Genomic DNA, 17430 nt, shown 5'->3' with positions numbered 1-17430 from the left:
CAGTACAGTCCTAGTAGACAAGCGTCTACATTGCAGTCTACATCAGTCAGCACCCATGTTCACAGTTTCAGCAGGAAGATTGAGATTTCAGTGACTGAGTTCTCTTAGGTCAACTTTGAGGTGTCTTATCCTGAAGTGGTGAACAGATGCTTCCTTTTATGCACCTGTTTTCTGGCTAAGACCTCAGAATATCTGACTGTCAATTTTCCAAGCATTAAATTGTTTTGTTTAAGGGAAAACAAACTATATAATCCCCCTTGTCTAGTGTCTTCTCCCTGCCTGGCTCTAAATCCTTCCAGGGAGATGTGAACATTTTATTTACAACACACGCATGCTGTGTAGAACCTCTCCAGTCAGTCCTTCCATTTCCTCAGCTGGCAATCCCAAATCATTGTGCAGTCTCGTCTAGCACAAAGGAAGGGTTCTCCTGTCTTAAACCTCAGCCTGGAGCGGGGAGGCTAAAGAGAGTGTTACCCACCCGAAGCCGGAGATAAGGCGGCAGAAGAGGAAGAATCCATATCCCTGGACGAAGGAGGAGAGGAATGCAAAGGCAGCGTTGATTGCGAGTGATATGATGAGGCATTTCCTCCTTCCCAGTTTATCTGCCAGGCCACCCCAAATGACAGTTCCCACCATCATTCCCAGGTAGACTATGAGCCCTAGAGGAAAGAAAGACAGGGAGCTGAGTGACATCCTCTCCCATGTGCAGTACAGGGCAATTAAGTCAATATTTCACACATATCCAATGTTTGGAGCACTTCCTCCAACCAGCCACCAACCAAGGCCCTGTTAGCAAATATTGAAATACTTCACCAGCCTGAATGCCTGTCAGTGTCTGACACATTCACTTTCTACTTGACCGAAATAGCACCCTTTGCCAGATACCTGTCAAGCCAAAGTTGCTTCACCAGTGCTAGTGATGGACTCATACATCCTCATCTGAGCATCAGATTTCTGGGAGCTGTAAAGTCAAACAGCTTTCAGATGGAGTACGCCCTCCGGTGACATCCAAAATGGTACCTCAGGCTCAGGCTACTTCAGAGGGAGTCAACTTATGTCGCTTTCCCAACCCTTGGACTTTCAAAGCCCCATGAGTCTGGAGGAACCTGCAGTCATATTTCTTTGGAAAGTTCCTGGCATATAGTGGGTGCTCTCAGGATACAAAATGTTCATTATGAAGAATAATATTTTACAAACAGGGTAGGCCCAGCTCTCAAATGTAAACCCCTCAGGCACCTGGCTGTTTATTATTTCCAGGATCCGCTCTCTAGAGAGTCCGTGTGGCTGAGTGGTCTGAGCATGAGGCTAGAGGCCAGGAATGCTTGAATTCTACTCCTGCTTCTGCCACCAATTCACCATGTGCCCTTGAGTTTGTTGCTCCCAGCCTCAGCGTGTCCATCTGTACAACAGTGATAATGATGCCTGCCTCCCAGGGCTGTTATTAGGACTCAGTATATTATTATTTTTCTCAGACCCTCCTCTGACTCAATTCAAGGTAACAACAAACACCCAATTCACTCAGCTTCAGGTGAGACCTCATTTCCGCCCCCTCAAAAAAGCCTCAGGAGCTGTCTCATTTGACTAGGCCCGCAGCCGTCTCTTCCCTAGGCACATCAGCCAGAGCCAGGCATAAGCAGATCAGTTAAAATGCACGTGTCCCTGCTGCATGCCACTAACTGCTCAACGGGAGTCTGACATCTTATATCTACTAACCCCTCTCAGTGCAACTGGTGCTGAGGGAGCACAGGCAGGGGTGCTGTGTGGCGGTTGATGATAACTCAGGCAACCGGGAGAGGGCAGAGGGAGAGCTAAAGGAATGGGAATTTTCTTTGCAGGTTACATATTTCATCCGAGTGCCCCTTTAAGTGTATCACCTCCTTTCCTCTCTGTATTTCATAGAGACATAGACTTCTGAGACTAGAAGGGACAATTAGATCATTCAATCTCCAAACTGTTTATCTTCCTCTATTTAATTTTCTCCACGGAGTGTGAGGCAGAAAACCCCGGGCCAAGTGAAGGGAGGTGAACTCACGCAACAGCCTCTCATCCTGCTGACAGATTGGTGATAGAAAACCCAACCAACCAACCAGGACTAAAATATCAGCCCCAAGACAGAGAATACGGATTGGGCGCTGTTAATAACTCAGCAAGCAATGAGCATCCTCAAATCCAGCAGGTATTCTTTTTGGTTGCCAGAGCACTCTACGCACCTCTGGTGTGCTTTGATCAGCCACTGCAGTAACAGTCCCACCTGTAAAGCTTGGAATGGCCCTGATTTTGCAGTTTGCAGTCTCTCTATCTATAACATTGTCCAGATTACATCAGCCAGTAACATTTTTAAAACAGAAAAGGCAAACTAAGCTCACTTAATTGTGATGCAACACTACTATCACTAAGCAACTGGGGAAACAGCTAGAAGGAAACCCAGCCCAACCCATCTTGCACCAAGAGTGATGTGCAAACAGATTGGCACTGAGATGCTCATAAGATAAACATGTGGATGGTATCCCAGATGAAGCACCATGAGACAAGCCTCTTGATTCCCTGGGACCTCTGTAAGCTGGGACGCAAAGTCAGATGCCAAACTGGGCAATGGGCAAGCACCCACAACTCCTGCTGGAGACAAAGAGATGAATGTGCTCAGCACCTCCCAACAACCAGCCCGCTCCCATTTAGGTGTCCATATATGATTCAGAGGGCTGATACTGTGAGAGTCTGCTATTCTGGGATGTGTTAGGAGTGGCATGTGTAAGACAGGAGGTAACTGTCCCATGCTACTTAGCACTGGTGGGGCACCAGCTGGAGTACTGTGCCTAATTTTGAGCACCACACTTTAAGAAGGATGTCAACAAATTGGAGAGAGTCCAGAGGAGAGCAACAAAAAATGAGAAGATGTTTGGGAAACATGTGCTATGTTAGTCTAGAGAAGAGAAGGCTGAGGGGAGACATAATAGTCTGCAAATGTATAAAAGGTTCTCATAAAGAGGACAATGATCAATTGCTCTCCGTGTCCACCGAGGGTAGGATTAGAAGCAATCAGCTTTGTTTGCAGCAAGGGAGATTTAGGTTGGCTATTTGGAAAAAGTTTGTAACTGGAAAGATAGCTAAGCACTTGAACAGGTTACTAAGGGAGGCTGTGGAATCTCCATCATTGGAGGTTTTTAAGAACAGGCTCGACAAACACCTATCAGGGATGGTCTCGATCTACCTAATCCTGCCTCAGCGCAGGGGGCTGGATAGCATGACCTCTTGAGGTCCCTTCCAGCCCAGCATTTCTATGATTTACAGCCCTGTTTTTAGACCAAAGAGGTTCTGGTAAAAGTGTCCTTTCTTATGCCTAGCTAAAGAAAAATTCTGATCCTTTAGAGGTTCAGCCCTGTCCCTGAACCAAAGCCTGTCTTCACTGACAGTTACCGGTGCATCTCAGGAACTGTCCTATCATGTGTAAAACCTCCTGTCAAAAAAACTTGTCAGTGGGAGACCAGGGAACAATAATGAACATTCTTGCATAAATGACTTGACTTAAGATGATGACTGCACTCACCATTCAACCATTCGGCAGCAGATTGATGTAGGGGAGCATCTGGCACCGTCAACTCCGATATTCTTCTGGATTGTAAATTAGCTTGATTTTTTGGGGGCATATGTTAATCATATCTTGGGAAAGTACATACTATTAAAACCACTGCCGTCCCCTAACTAGAGCTGCGGGATTAACTCAAAGTGAGTTATTTAGTTTTCTTTCTCTGTTCACAGACTTTCCATGACCTAATCATAATTTCCTTTCATGTATTCATTGTATGGATTTGTTCAACATTTTTTTTCCAATTATTCTTTTTCATTCTGTGGCTGGATCACAAACAGATCTCTGAGCACATTTGCTATTTGATATTCAAAATTCCATCCAGGTTGATTGGTTAGACAAGTAATAGCATAAGTAGTTAACACATATTCTAACGGGGCACTTTACTTTGACTGGTCCCTTAGAGTATGTGCTAACTACTTATGCTAAACTATCTGTTGGACCTTGTATGTAGCTGTGACATTCTTAGTACCTTTCCCAGACCCGAAGCAAAGCTCTGTGTAGCTCGAAAGCGGGTCTCTCTCACCAACAGAAGTTGGTCCAATAAGAGATATTGATATGACCTCACCTATCTTGGCTACAGATATACAGACAGCATGGCAGCCAGAAAAAGAGCACTCACATGGCATGGGAACTCAGGGCCTCTCTCTCCACAAACACAGGCCTCTGCCACATTCACTAAAATTAGAGATTTGGAAGACACCGTAGCAATACATACAATACCCAAAATCATAATGAAGGCGAATCTCCAGGGGCTGCCATGTGTATTAGGACTTTTACACTAGCCACTGGGAGACACACTGATTCCACAAACTGGAGCAGCTCTGATTCCAGTTAGGAGAAGGAAGTGGCAACCCATCCCAGGCGGGTTGGCTGGTGTGTCACAGTCACCTGTCCTGCTGATAAGCCCAGCCAACAGAATAAGGGATGTTCATGCAGCACCACTAAACCCACGTTCCTGCACCCAGATTAAAAATGAATGATCAGGCAGGGTTGATTGTCTTCGGCAGAGAAAATTCAGGTTGGCAGCTGTTCATCCAAAGCTTCTTAAAAACAACAAGAACAACAATGAATCTGCTCAGGAGGTGGTTGCTGCATTCTAACCTCCAGGACTCTTTTCTTTGGCCTGTGATCTATTATTATTATAACTGCATACCCTGACTGAGGGCGTGGGAGCCAGGTGCCCGGCCCTGGGGGGTATTTGTTTTCCAGCAGTGGCCGCCCAGCTCAGAGTGAATGAGCAACTGTTCCAATACTCTGGATACTTTATGGAAGTCCCATTGGTTATAAAATGTCTGACTCAGCCATTTGGACTGAAGCAAATGCTGCTTCCTCTCTTTCTGCAAAGAAGAGACCTGGTGGACTTCAGGGCTTTGTTAAAGGAGTGATAATATTGAGGCAGATCCACGGTTCTGCAAAAGCATCAGCACTCTAGTATCTTGCCCTGATGCACTCATTTCCTTATTTTATTTAACAAAGCGGCTTATCCTGTATTAGCCTGTGTGACGCAGAAGCAGATATTGCGGTGCTTTGTGCACCACAGCTGGTGACCACAGACACACTGCAGGTGCAAACTTGTCAGTCTGCAACAATGTCTGCGTGCGCTCTTTATTGGCACCCTTTGCTCCCCAAGGGCAGAACTGAGGCTCATCGCCCTAGTGCCTCAGGATGTCATCTAAGGGAGTAGAGAGGCTACTGTGCAGGCAAGGGTGGGGGAGACTTGTAGTCAGGCCTCCTTGTGCCAAATCCTGCTTTCCAAACTCCAGTGTACAGATGTCTATTTAGGCAACAGCAGTTGCTCCGACCCAGCTGAAGGTACTCAGCTCCAGGAAGGGGAGAAGGGCAGACATCTGTTCACATGTGTATCTTTGCTTGGTTTGGGGCTGAAGCAGGATTTGGCCAATAGTGTTATTTCTCATCAATGATGGGATTTGAATTGATTGCACTGCTGGTGTCAGGGAGACAGCTGATGCAGAGAGTGTAGTGCTCTGAGTTTAAAGTCACTGCATACTGGCAGCTTTATGGGGGTGGGGGTGGGTGTGTGCGGGTGTGTCAAAGGGGCAACAACTGCACAGGAAGAAGCAGTCCAAGAAAGACCCTGGAGTTGCTATTGTAGATGAAGAACAGTTCAGATTGTGAGCTCAGGAACCCAAGCTAAAGGTGGGCCTCAAGATTATTTCTCTGTGATACAGCATTTGTTAAGATGAGTTCTATGTAAGATGCATTAAAGCTATTGATTAGTGTTGCGAAACATAACTCAGTGGAAATGGCTTCTATTCAGTTTCAGACTTTTTTTTATTGAGTCTTGTAAAGCAGTAGCAATGGGCAAGCCAGCCCCTAAAACCTTCAAACAACCAAGATCTGCAGCCATCATTTCAGTGGCTATCAGAGGCGAACCACTTCACTGGTTTCTGAGGCACTGGTGATCAGTTACAGTAGAACCCACTCCACAGCTGAAATGAAATCAAGGGAATGATTTATTATGATGGACAGTTGGGGGGGTCCTTTTGTGAAGACTACACATCCCAGCCAACAACATAAAACCTTCATTTGGGCAGCTGCACTAAAACACTCCACGGGTAAGTGCCAGAACAAGTAAAGGAAAGAAAATTTACAAACAGCAATTTTCCTGGATGGACATCCTACAACAATGAATGATATTCATCATTTACTATTCTTTTCCAAAATGTGCTCCATGTTTTTCTTCTGGGGGCGTTGTGCAGGAGGCCAGTTACAGAAAGGGTACATGATTTGGATGAGGATATGGAAAGAAGATCACCTGTTTTGTAAAAGACACAAAACAGAAGGAAAAGCAAGTCAGGATCAGAGCAGACAGAATCAAAAGGAATCACAGCTACTTAGGTGACTGAGCAAATGAGGATCAGCTCAACAAAGGTACAGTCATTATTAATTAGTCTGTGCAGAGGAAACCAACTTGCAGAATAATAGCCTAGTGGGACTGTCATCCAGAGTACTGTGCACAAAAGGGATCTGGGGATTACTGATCATTGAAATCATGAACCCAGTGCATATACCACTGCAGCCAAAAAGGCAAATTAGATTCTGATACAAGGGATACGAAAGAGGAATATGGTTACTTTCTAAGACCATTGTGTGTTAAATCCTTTCTGGAATATTGTGAACATGGTCCCGCAGCAACAATTCTATAATCTCCAAAAGGAAACAAACGTGATATTAGGTTTTGGAAATATAAATTATAAGCAGAACTGGACAAAATAGTTTGATCAGATTTTGAAACTGAGTTCCTCCTGCTGTGTTCTTCCTGCTTTTTGTCTTCATAGAATATTCTAGGGAACAAATTTACTGTCAGGAATGTCCAATGAAATAGCAAATGTTATGAAAATATTAAAGGATATTCATTGGAAACAAATTTTGAATTTGGAAACATGAGAGTCCACACCAGAAACCTCATTCCAAAAGTTATAGTCATCCAGCCAGGGATAGAAGTATACTGTGTGACCTAAGAAAACTAACCAAAGAAGCACAGATGTTGGGTATTAAATGTAACAGCTGTCAAGCAATTTAGAGAACAATCATTATTTGCAGCCATTATTCTGTGACTAATATAAAATAATGAATACATGTGAGAAAAATGCAATCTGCTCAGAAAATATTTGTCAAAAGAAAAAAGGTGAAATTCAAAGAATAAACTCTTGGTTATGAATAATTCAACCAGCTGTAGCTATGCAGAAAATGTAAAGGCATTGGGCTTGTTCCCATTGAAAAAGAGGAAAACTTTGAGGTGCCATCATCAAAGTTTCCAAATTAAGAAATTATTTTGACCTCTGTTGAAATTCCGTCACCTGTATTATGCAGAAGGTCAGACTAGATGACCACAATGGTCCCTTCTGGCCTTAAACTCTATGAATCTATGAATAAGAAAGGCTGGATATAATACTATACTATGCTACGTGCTTATTAATTTATTATTATTACTATTATTATAATATTTCAGCAAAGTTGTTAGAGACAAACTGTCCTAGTTTCAGAAACCAAAAGACATAAGGTAAAATTTTCAAAATTGCCAAAGTGACTTAGGTTCATAAGTGCCAAAATTACTTTTGAAAATGGGACTTTAGCTTCTAAGTCTCGTTGAAAGTCAACGGGATATAGGCTCTACACTCAATTAGAGGCTTTTGAAAATTTTACCTATGGTCTAAGGACCTGGGAATAAATGGGAAACTCAGGAAGAATTGAGTAGATTTGTTCTTGCAGAAGATTGTGGGTGGGGGATTGAAGGGAGCAGGTACATTGAACATCTGTACGATGTAAAATAAAATAGCCAAACAAAAGGCATGTATGTTGGTTCAGGTGGCCTTTTTGGTTCCTGATATTTCCTATGTGCTTTTACTTGTAGGACAGTTGCTGCTTTATCTATAGATCTCATTGCCCTGGCAAATGGCAATCAAATGATACAGAAAGAAAATTCCCATTGGTTCATATAGCATTTGCTTTGTTGAATAAACAGAAGCGGAGATAGCTCACCTACCGTTTAAAATGACTTACCCTACCAGTTAAAAAATGAGTCACCACACCTAAAATAATAACAGTGGGATTTTCCTATTCAAAGGGAGAGGGGGGAACATTATAAACTAGCTGTGAGTGATCTATGGCTGCTGGGAATTCTGAAGGAATTCTGCAAAGTCAAAGCAAAGGTGGATTTAGGAACCCACAGAATCTTCCAGCGTGGCATTGAAAATGCGCGCTGAATATTTCACCGGGTGCCACCAGCACAGAAAGTGAGTGGGTGTTTGCGCTCCGTGTCTTTCAAAGTACCCCCACGGGTCTTGTCCATCAATTTAAAATTCATAGCACCATCTGGTTCCCCCCCCCCTTTCTCCCTCACACCTAGTCACTCTGCTAAACTGAAGTCTTCAGTAGAGGAAGCCAAATTAATCCTTTGCCATTAACTGAAAAGCTGTTCGTTTTGGCTCACGTCAGATAAAATTACTGCTGTGTTTACAAATGAGGAGACAATCATCGCACTGCACAAAGCTGCACCAAGCTCTACCTTCACGGCTCGATAGAGCACCAGAGGTGCAAATACTGCAAAGAAGATATTGGCCAACGCTGACTGGAATATCTGCTGTGTTTGTGCCTCTTTCGTGCCCGCTGATTCTAGTGAACTTGCAGGCAAAAGTGTTGCAGAAAATCTTAAGAAAAATATTACAGAATATTCATAAGCAGCAGATTTGGGTCAAAATCATGAACAGCAGCACTAAAAAACTGATTCTAAGTGTCCAGCTACACAACAAGCTTAACCACAGCAGTACGGAGTTTTCTGGCTTGGTTAAGAGCATCTGTGATCTAACATGGTTGTTTGCAGCACTGTGAAATTTCAGATTTAAATCGCTGAAATCATGAAATTTACCATTTTTAAAATCCTATGACTGTGAAATTGGCCAAAACGGACTTCAAATTTGGTAGGGCCCCAGCCATCAGGGAGCCATTCCTGGGTTTACATATGTTTATCCAGAAAAAATGTAAGTGGTAAGAAGATACTGAAGTTTCTCGTGATGTTAATTAGGATTCATTGAAACAACAAGTAAATAATGACAGAGACAAAGCTGCTGGGCCAGTATGTGTTTCAAAGGGATAATAAACCCTGATAAAGCCAGTGTACTGTTACATAATCCATTTTAAACCAACTCACACAGCTAGGCTTGACTTCCTATCTACCTGCATTAACTACCAGCAGAATTTTTAAGTGTGGCTCCAACATTCTAAACAGGAGATTAGAGTAAAAATCCAGAAGATAGTATTATATTTAAATTATTACTATGAAATTATTACAGGTTTCAGAGTAGCAGCCATGTTAGTCTGTATTCGCAAAAAGATGCAATGAAGTGAGCTGTAGCTCACAAAAGCTTATGCTCAAATAAATTGGTTAGTCTCTAAGGTGCCACAAGTCCTCCTTTTCTTTTTATGAGATTATTATTAATTTGTAGAAAGAAAGGGCAGCTTTGTACCTAAAAGATCTGAAGTCTATTCTCAGCACTGATGTGGACTCTTTTGCAGCCTTGTACAAATCATTCAATTTCTCCTTGTCTCAGTTTCCTCTTCTGTAAAGTGATGGCAATCAGCCTACTTCACTGGGGATTTGCAAAGCTTAAACTATTTGAGCTCCTCATAGGAAAGGTGCTAACTATGGAAGTGAAAGATACTATTATGCATCTTTTATAGTATTTATACACTTACTGCCCTGTGTAAATAACTGATAATATTAACTCCCTGAGATGCTAGTAATAGCAATAATGAATGCACATTGTACCGCCAATCAATATGCATGCATTGAAGGTATAATCTGATTGATTGATATTCCTCCAGATGCCAGTATTCTCAAAATGAATAGAAATTTCTCAAGTAGGGTGACTTCTCAAGTCACTCCTCATGTCGGGGGACTTCTCAGGCAAGTGTGAAAAATCGGGACGGGGTGGAGGGTAATAGGCCCCTATATAAGAAAATGACTGTCCCTATAAAATTGGGACATCCAGTCACCCTATTCTCAAGTGAATACAAACTTACTGACTCACCACAGAACTGTTTTCAGCCGGTCACAAGGCAGGAATTTTCTCGTCTGTTGCAGTAGATTTAATACATTTATTTATTTATGTATTTATTAATTATTATTATTATTATTTTATTTATTACAGCATCAGACTCAGCTAAAGCAGAAATGTCTGATGAATAAGTGGAAATAACCTGGTGAGAAATTAGCAAACTTCTCAGCCCACAAAATTTTAAAAATAAGTGCCATCAGTATGCTAAAATATTCACTGCAGTAGGTGTGGGTTTTTAATTTCCCCAGCACTCATCTTTGAAATAACATTTCACATCAAGGGAAAACCCAAATACTTGTTCTTTACCATGAGGAATAACTGGGGTTAAAACAGCTGTTAATTTGCATCTGAAGTAGAACTGTTTATTTTCAGCACAAAATTGAAATGTTTTATGAAATTTCAGAGGTGTCACATGGATTTCTCACATTTCAAGAAACTCTATGGGCATTTGTTTGTTTGCAGTTTTTACTCAAGCTGACTGTAATTTTGGTAAATTTTCCACTTTTTCTGATGGGAGAAATATGAAAAACACCAGGGGTCCTGGAACAATTTTTATAGTGCAGGTGCTGACAGCCATTGAACCAAACTGTAAACTCTGTATATAACGAAAACCACTTCAAGCCAGGGGGTGCAGCACCCCCAGCACCCCCAGGTCCAGAACCTATGCAAAACACTGGGATTTAAAGGCAAAACATCCTTTCGGCAAAAGCCAAAGTTCACCAATTTGGCCTTTAGGCAGTTCCACTTTTAGCTCTTGCAATTTGTCTTTCTTCTTTTCTTAAATAGTTTGATTATTTCTCCCATTAATTTTCAATTTGCCCACTCTCCTCCACCCATGACCAAGAGAACAAGAGTCACTTTCATATGTGCAAACATTAGCAGCTTCCTGGAAGCAAACTTAGCTCTGTCTTGAATGACCTGATCTTGTTTCCTTATCAAAAAATATGACAAGAACAGTCACCAAAGAATAAATATGAACCCTTGTGCTGATTCTATTGGTATGTAAAAAAGGTAAGGGATAGTAATTCATGCGTATAATGACCCAGGGGCCATGGTAATTTGAGTGAAAGCCATGCCCACTGTAATAAAACCTCTGCTCATTTCACACAGACACACTCTTGCAGATTATCATTGCACATTAGGCACAGATTGAGCCAAAAGAGCTCTTTGATTGCTACCATTATTCTGACAAGTCAGTCTGTAAGTATCATTGAACCCTGAGCGTTAACAAGACTAATTTGCCAGAGTACAACCCCTAGAACATCAAAGAATTGGAATACTCAGAAGGAAATGAGCATGTGTCAGAAGCTCTGGGCTTCCTGAATAGGTTTGACTTCTGTCTCCTTCTTTGAGTAGTTGGTGTGTGGCCAGCGAAGTTGAGCCAAGAAAGGTTCTGAGGAAGCTTGGTTTTTTGTATCCATCATTAGCACCTTTATAGTTCTCCTCTTCAGGTGCTAAGCTCCAGCCCTGCCTGCTCTAACATGCCATGCCCTCCTGGGTGCTCAGAAGAGGAGAAATCCTACACCAAGGGCACAGAACCCTCCTGAGCCAGAGGGTATTTGTGTCATTGAGTATTCATTATTCATACTCCTGCACATCTCTGCAGGCTAAGTGTTTGCTAAGCCATTCTTAGCACAATCTCTTTTCATGTCGATTTATCTCAGAGCCCTAGAATCCAAGCCAACTCCCCCTACATGCATTAAGCCCGCTGCAGGAGGGAAACCACCGACAGTTGAGACTATATTAGCCAAACCTTTTTTATTTAAAAAAAAATGTACTGAATTTGAGAACCTTTTCCTATCCCACATCAACCAGTGGCAGTAGGGAAATACCCCATTGGTGTCGTCCACTTTCCTCTGCACCTCCCCTATCTGGCTCTTCAAAGTTCTGAATACAAGCTCCAGAATCTGACTCCCAAAACAACTAGGAAAGGGGTGTGGAAAAACTGCAAAACCAAGTTCTAAAAAGGCCCCTTTTAACCTTAAGGAGAACTCCCAGTGAGAAGGAACTAGGAGGAAAATGCCATCCCCCTTCATTAAAAATTGCAGACAGATGAACCTGACCTGGTCTATAAGCTGTAATTGGATAAACATGCAAAAAGTTTGCTTGCTTACCCAAAGCTCCTCTGCACTCTGTGAACGTTGAGTAAGGTAAGTATTGGGTTGGGAAAAACAGAAGAACAAGCTTCCTCGTGAGACTTCTGGTACTCTCTACCTCTGGTTGGGCTAGAAACACTTCAAAGATATTTGGGGGGGGGGATTTATCGGTCCTTCTGACTCTGGTGCATGTTAAACTGAGCTCCACCAAGATAGAAATTTCTAAGGTCAGATTTTTAAAAGATCTCAGCTCCAATCTAGACAACAAAATAAATGGCCAGTTGTTCAAAGGTTCTCACCACACAACATGCTGGAAAGCTGGTCAGAAGCATCCCAATGGGAGCTGCTGAATCCTGATCTCCTTTGAAAATCTGACCTTATCTCTTTTGACATTTTGGCCCTAGAAAATTGAAAAAGCTTTCAGAGGGTGGGGGGAGATTAACTAGTGAAATAAATAAATAAATGCCCAGCCCCCAAGTCCAGCTGATGCACAATTAGGGGTGATGCAGCTGATGCAGGACTTGGGGGTTGGATAGGAGAGAGAAAAGTGGCTCTGAGCTAAGTTACACCAGCTAGAGAGGTCCTTATAAGGGCAGCTGTCTGTTCCCTTTGTACTGCTAAAGTGGCAAATGGGGGATGGATCTGGCTCAAGCTTTGAAGTTAATTTCAGTTGGAGTAAACTGGCTGGGATCACAGGCCAGGATATAAGCTACAAACCTGGGAGATTTGTCCACCACCACTATGGATGCACACACTACCCAACCATCCCAGTTCAGATACTCCAATGGTTGCTTCATTTCTCTTTTAAGCCTCCTTTATTGTTGCCTGACTGGGTATCATTATCAGACAAGCCTGGACTCCTAGGGGCCTGGGGAAGTCTATACCTTATTTGGGTTAAGGTTTTCAGGAAAAAATTATTTTATTCAAACTGTTCCACTCAACTTCAACCTCAGTTAAAATAAATAAACCTTTGTTTAATGCCTAAGGGGACAAGACAGGAGTGAAACCAATTGGTTGTTGTTACAGGCCGACTCTTTAATCTCATGTGGGACATTAAATTCATTCCCCAGATTTAGGAGGAATCCTCCATAGGCTACTTTTGACCCGGTACACATTAGCAAACAGCTTCAGCTAAGAATCCGGTGTCCAAAGGGAAATGACTGCACAGCTACTCTGCTAATTTGGACTTTGGGCAAAGAGACATGGAGTCTGGGCAAAGAGAAGAACATTAGTGAGAAAGGCAGCATCAGGGGAGACAATGTGACAGCTTGCAAATTGATGTGGAGGCCTAAGTTCAGCAGCTGGGGAACACTGAGCCATGGGGGAAGGTACATGATAAGAAAATGAGACCTACACATGCACCAGGAATAGAACTGAGCTGCAGCCACCTCTGCCTCTGGATGGAGAAAATGAAAAGCGAGTTGATGCATAAAGTTTCCTAGTTCTGTGAGTGTTAAACCAGATAGAGCTCTATCCTGTACTTCGTACGCAGATGAAATTCCCATTGATTTTGGTGGGCATTTTACCTGAGTAAGGAGTGCAGAACCCAGCCCTTATAGATCAGCATGTTGTTATTTCAGATAGGCCTCTCAGTCCACTCGCACCATACCAACCACAGAGGATGCAGAATCCTATCAGTCAAGGAGATTTCAGTTCAAAGAGACACACAATACAATGCAGGTTCATACTGAGCCGACTGGACAAACGTTGGACTTACTACCAAACCATGCAGTTTGAGGGTTGATTAATGTTGACTAGACTTCATGGGAAAAGGAGGTTTTCAGGAGAGATTTTTAAAAGGAGAATGTGATAGGGATGGAGTTGCAGGCATAAGGGGTAGCACAGAGGAAGGGATACCTGTGAAAACCTGAAGCTGTATCACCAGATGGAAAGGATATGCACCAACTAGATGCTCCATTGTTCAATAGCACCATGGTGACAGAGAGAGAGAGACACAGCTCAAAACTGTTACAAATGCCGCCAATTTATACAAATGCTGACTTCAGACTCCAGCTGGTAACTCTCTAAAGCTCACTGAGACTTTGCAGAATTTCTGCTATCATCACACTGGGAAAGTATTCGCAGTGGAGAGGAAAGAAAGATGCAAAGAATCAGAGCCATTCAGTTGTGATTAGACTGTCCTTTAGAGGTTTTAAATGAAACTCTTTCTGTTTCCCTACCCTAATCTAGCACTGGCCTCCTCATCACCCTTCGGAACGCTCTGCCACTGTCAGCGTGAGAGACGTCGTCTCTGCAGATCTGCAATCTGAAGGAACCTTTCTGTGTCTCTCTGCACAACTTCCTGCTAACCTAGCTGCGGCTTCCTTTCTGATGCACCCCTCAGTCTCCTCAATCTTGGCCCAAAAGTTGAGCTGATCAGAAAATGGGGGAGAATTCTGCAGAAAAACCTGACTGTTCATCAAAAAACCCAAACCCGGACAACTGAAAAAATTCAGACTCACAAATAACAATCATTATTATGAATAAAAACAGCTGAAAGCTGCTAATGCCAAAACCCCAACACTCTTTTGGTTTTTGGTTTCCAGGTGCTCAAGGAAAGGAGACAATTCCACAAAAAATAACATTTAGTCAAAAACTGAATTTTCCAGTCAAAAAATGTTGCGGCAAGCCCCAGCCAAGAGTGCTCTTCTCTGCAGAGAAGCCCCGTGTCCCTTGTCTGCCTTCCTATGTCTCTTCTCATTCTCATCTATCCATTCCTCTTCAAGCCTGATCAGAAAGTTTCTCTTTCCCCCTCATTTATACACCACTCAGATAGCACAGTGAAGGGCATTAGATTAGATTTGATTAGATAGGAGAGTCCCATACATAAACAAATATGTCTAAGGGAAGCTCATCCTCCTGGGGATGGAAATGAAGTGGGAGGGAGGCAGATTCACAGAAACAATCCTCTGGGACATCGGTTCTGCTCACCTACTTAACACAGTTTAATATATAGGTGAACTGACTCACCTACATTAGGCTCCATCAGACCTGGATGACACCGTTTTGTGAGCTTCTCGTTTAAGTTGAGCTACTAAAAGGGTTGAAATCTGGTTCCCTGGGTGCTCGGATTGGGAATGTCTCCATGCATGTTTGTCCTTTACATAAGCCTAATATTTTTCTACAAATAAACTTGCTCTCTGGAAACTGCAGACTAGGCTGCCTGGCAGGGGCGGGAATTCAAGTTCAGGTGCCCGGTTTGTCCTGGGCTGTGAGTACAAGAGCTGTGAGCACATTCAGTGTCTGGGGATGGGCGTGATTCTGTTATGTTGCTCTTGAGCAGCCCTGCTCCCAACAGCAAATGGAAGGGCAGGGACAGGGTCTGGAATCAGCTCCATCTAGCCATCCTCAGCCCCGTGAGAGTGAGTCAGGATGGGGAAAAGGGGGAGGGTCCTGAATGAACCTGCCCTATGGAATAAGCTATGCTTGGATCCATCCCGGCTGCATAACGTCTGAAGGAAGGCTGTTCAGTGGCACTTACCTAGCATCCCTTTGTTTGAGCTGGACAAGCACATATCCTTCTCAGCACTGGGCAGAACAAAGCCAACCACAAACACCTCCACCCCATCTGCCATTAGTGCCAAGCCTAAAACAAAGAAGAGTGTCCACTGGAAGCGTCCGTGGCCACACTCCTCGATGATGTTCTCATACTGGTGGGCAAGCTGCTCCTCATCCTCCATCTGCTCGGCTATGAGTTCAGCCTTGTCTCTAAACTCATCGGCCATGGCAGGGGCTTTCTTCTTCTGTTTGCCCTTAATGTCATCTGGGTGAGGGATGCCCTGGTACTCTCCTTCATAGACCTCATCATCCTCATCATGGCCTTCCGTGGCATCGCTCTGGGCATCCTCTTCTTGTGTTGGCTCATTCCCATCATGGTGATAGCCATCCGAAGGTGCATACCTTTCATAGTTGCCATCCTGATACCGGTAGTCATCTGACACCTGGTTCACCTCTCTAGCAATGTCCTTAGCCCCTTGATACAGATTTGCGTTGTTTCTATACCGATCATCCATTCTGAGCATATACTTCTATACACAGTATAGTGCGGTGTGTATAATCTCGAATATATACGCGTGTTTATTTATTTGTGCAATCTTTGCTACTAGCTACACAAACATAACTTCCCTCTGATTTGGAATCTGATGCACAGTGCACTGAGCTCACAAAGAGAATGACTGTAAACTTTCAGGGGAGAGTTTTTTACAGGGCTTTTGGTAACGTTTCAAGTTTGAGCTAGACTTTGTTGACTTGCTTCTTTCAGTAGGAAGGAAGGTGTAGTTGGGACTATTGACTGGAGATATGTAAGGGATCAGCAACTTTGTACAACCAGGAGCTAGGAAGACTTGGTAGGTTGTTCTTTTTTCTGATCCATTGTGCTGATGAAGGCCATGCCCTGAGAAAGAAAGAGAAACAGTGATGAGACAATATTGAATTGAGAGGAGAAATGCAGTGAGTGAAATAGACAACATTCCTAACTCATTCTTTTCTATCTGAGGGTGCAAAAAGGAGATAGAACATTCAGAGACTGTTATTGGAGGCATATAAAGGCTATCAAATGGTTGGAGACCATGATTACCCTACTGATGTCCCAACTTGTGGCTGACACTGTCTTGAATCATAGTATGTCATTCCTAGAAAGCTACAGCACTGGTTTCCATAGAGGACATCATGGTGTTGAGTGGTGCTGATTGATCAGTTCCCTTGCCTTTAAGTCACTAGAGGACTCCAACGAGATACTGCTGAATCGGAATTAATTTGCAAACTGGATACAATTAATTTAGGCTTGAATAGAGACTGGGAGTGGATGGGTCATTACACAAAGTAAAACTATTTCCCCTTGTTTATTCCCCCACCCCACCCTCACTGTTCTTCAGACATTCTTGTCAACTGCTGGAAATGGCCCACCTTGATTATCACTACAAAAAGTCGTGTGTCCCCCCCCACCCCCCTGCTCTCCTGCTGGTAATAGCTCACCTTAAGTGATCACTCTCATTACAGTGTGTATGGTAACACCCATTGTTTCATGTTTTCTATGTATATAAATCTCCCCACTGTATTTTCCACTGAATGCATCCGATGAAGTGAGCTGTAGCTCATGAAAGCTTATGCTCAAATAAATTGGTTAGTCTCTAAGGTGCCACAAATACTCCTTTTCTTTTTCAGAGGAATA

The 17430-nt window shown here is 43.1% G+C and overlaps 1 protein-coding gene across 2 annotated transcripts in view; it reads right to left on the bottom strand.

Moving 5' to 3' along the window:
• The window catches only part of SV2B (synaptic vesicle glycoprotein 2B), a 39346-nt gene extending 23064 nt beyond the window's left edge, over positions 1-16282 (bottom strand). Inside the window, exons 1-2 of one of the 2 annotated variants that reach the window (XM_077828514.1) lie at positions 15742-16282; positions 479-659 (exon numbers count right to left, since the gene is read on the bottom strand). In XM_077828514.1, coding sequence (XP_077684640.1) covers positions 479-659; positions 15742-16282 — 722 coding nt within the window. The remainder of the gene's footprint in view (positions 1-478; positions 660-15741) is intronic. The other variant, XM_077828515.1, reaches the window with a different exon arrangement.
• Between the last annotated feature and the right edge of the window lie 1148 nt (positions 16283-17430).

This window comes from Eretmochelys imbricata, chromosome 10 (genome assembly GCF_965152235.1).
Source record: "Eretmochelys imbricata isolate rEreImb1 chromosome 10, rEreImb1.hap1, whole genome shotgun sequence".
NCBI lineage: Eukaryota > Metazoa > Chordata > Testudines > Cheloniidae > Eretmochelys > Eretmochelys imbricata.
The sequence above is the reverse complement of the archived record's forward strand: the minus strand, read 5'-3'. Positions and strand labels throughout refer to the sequence as shown.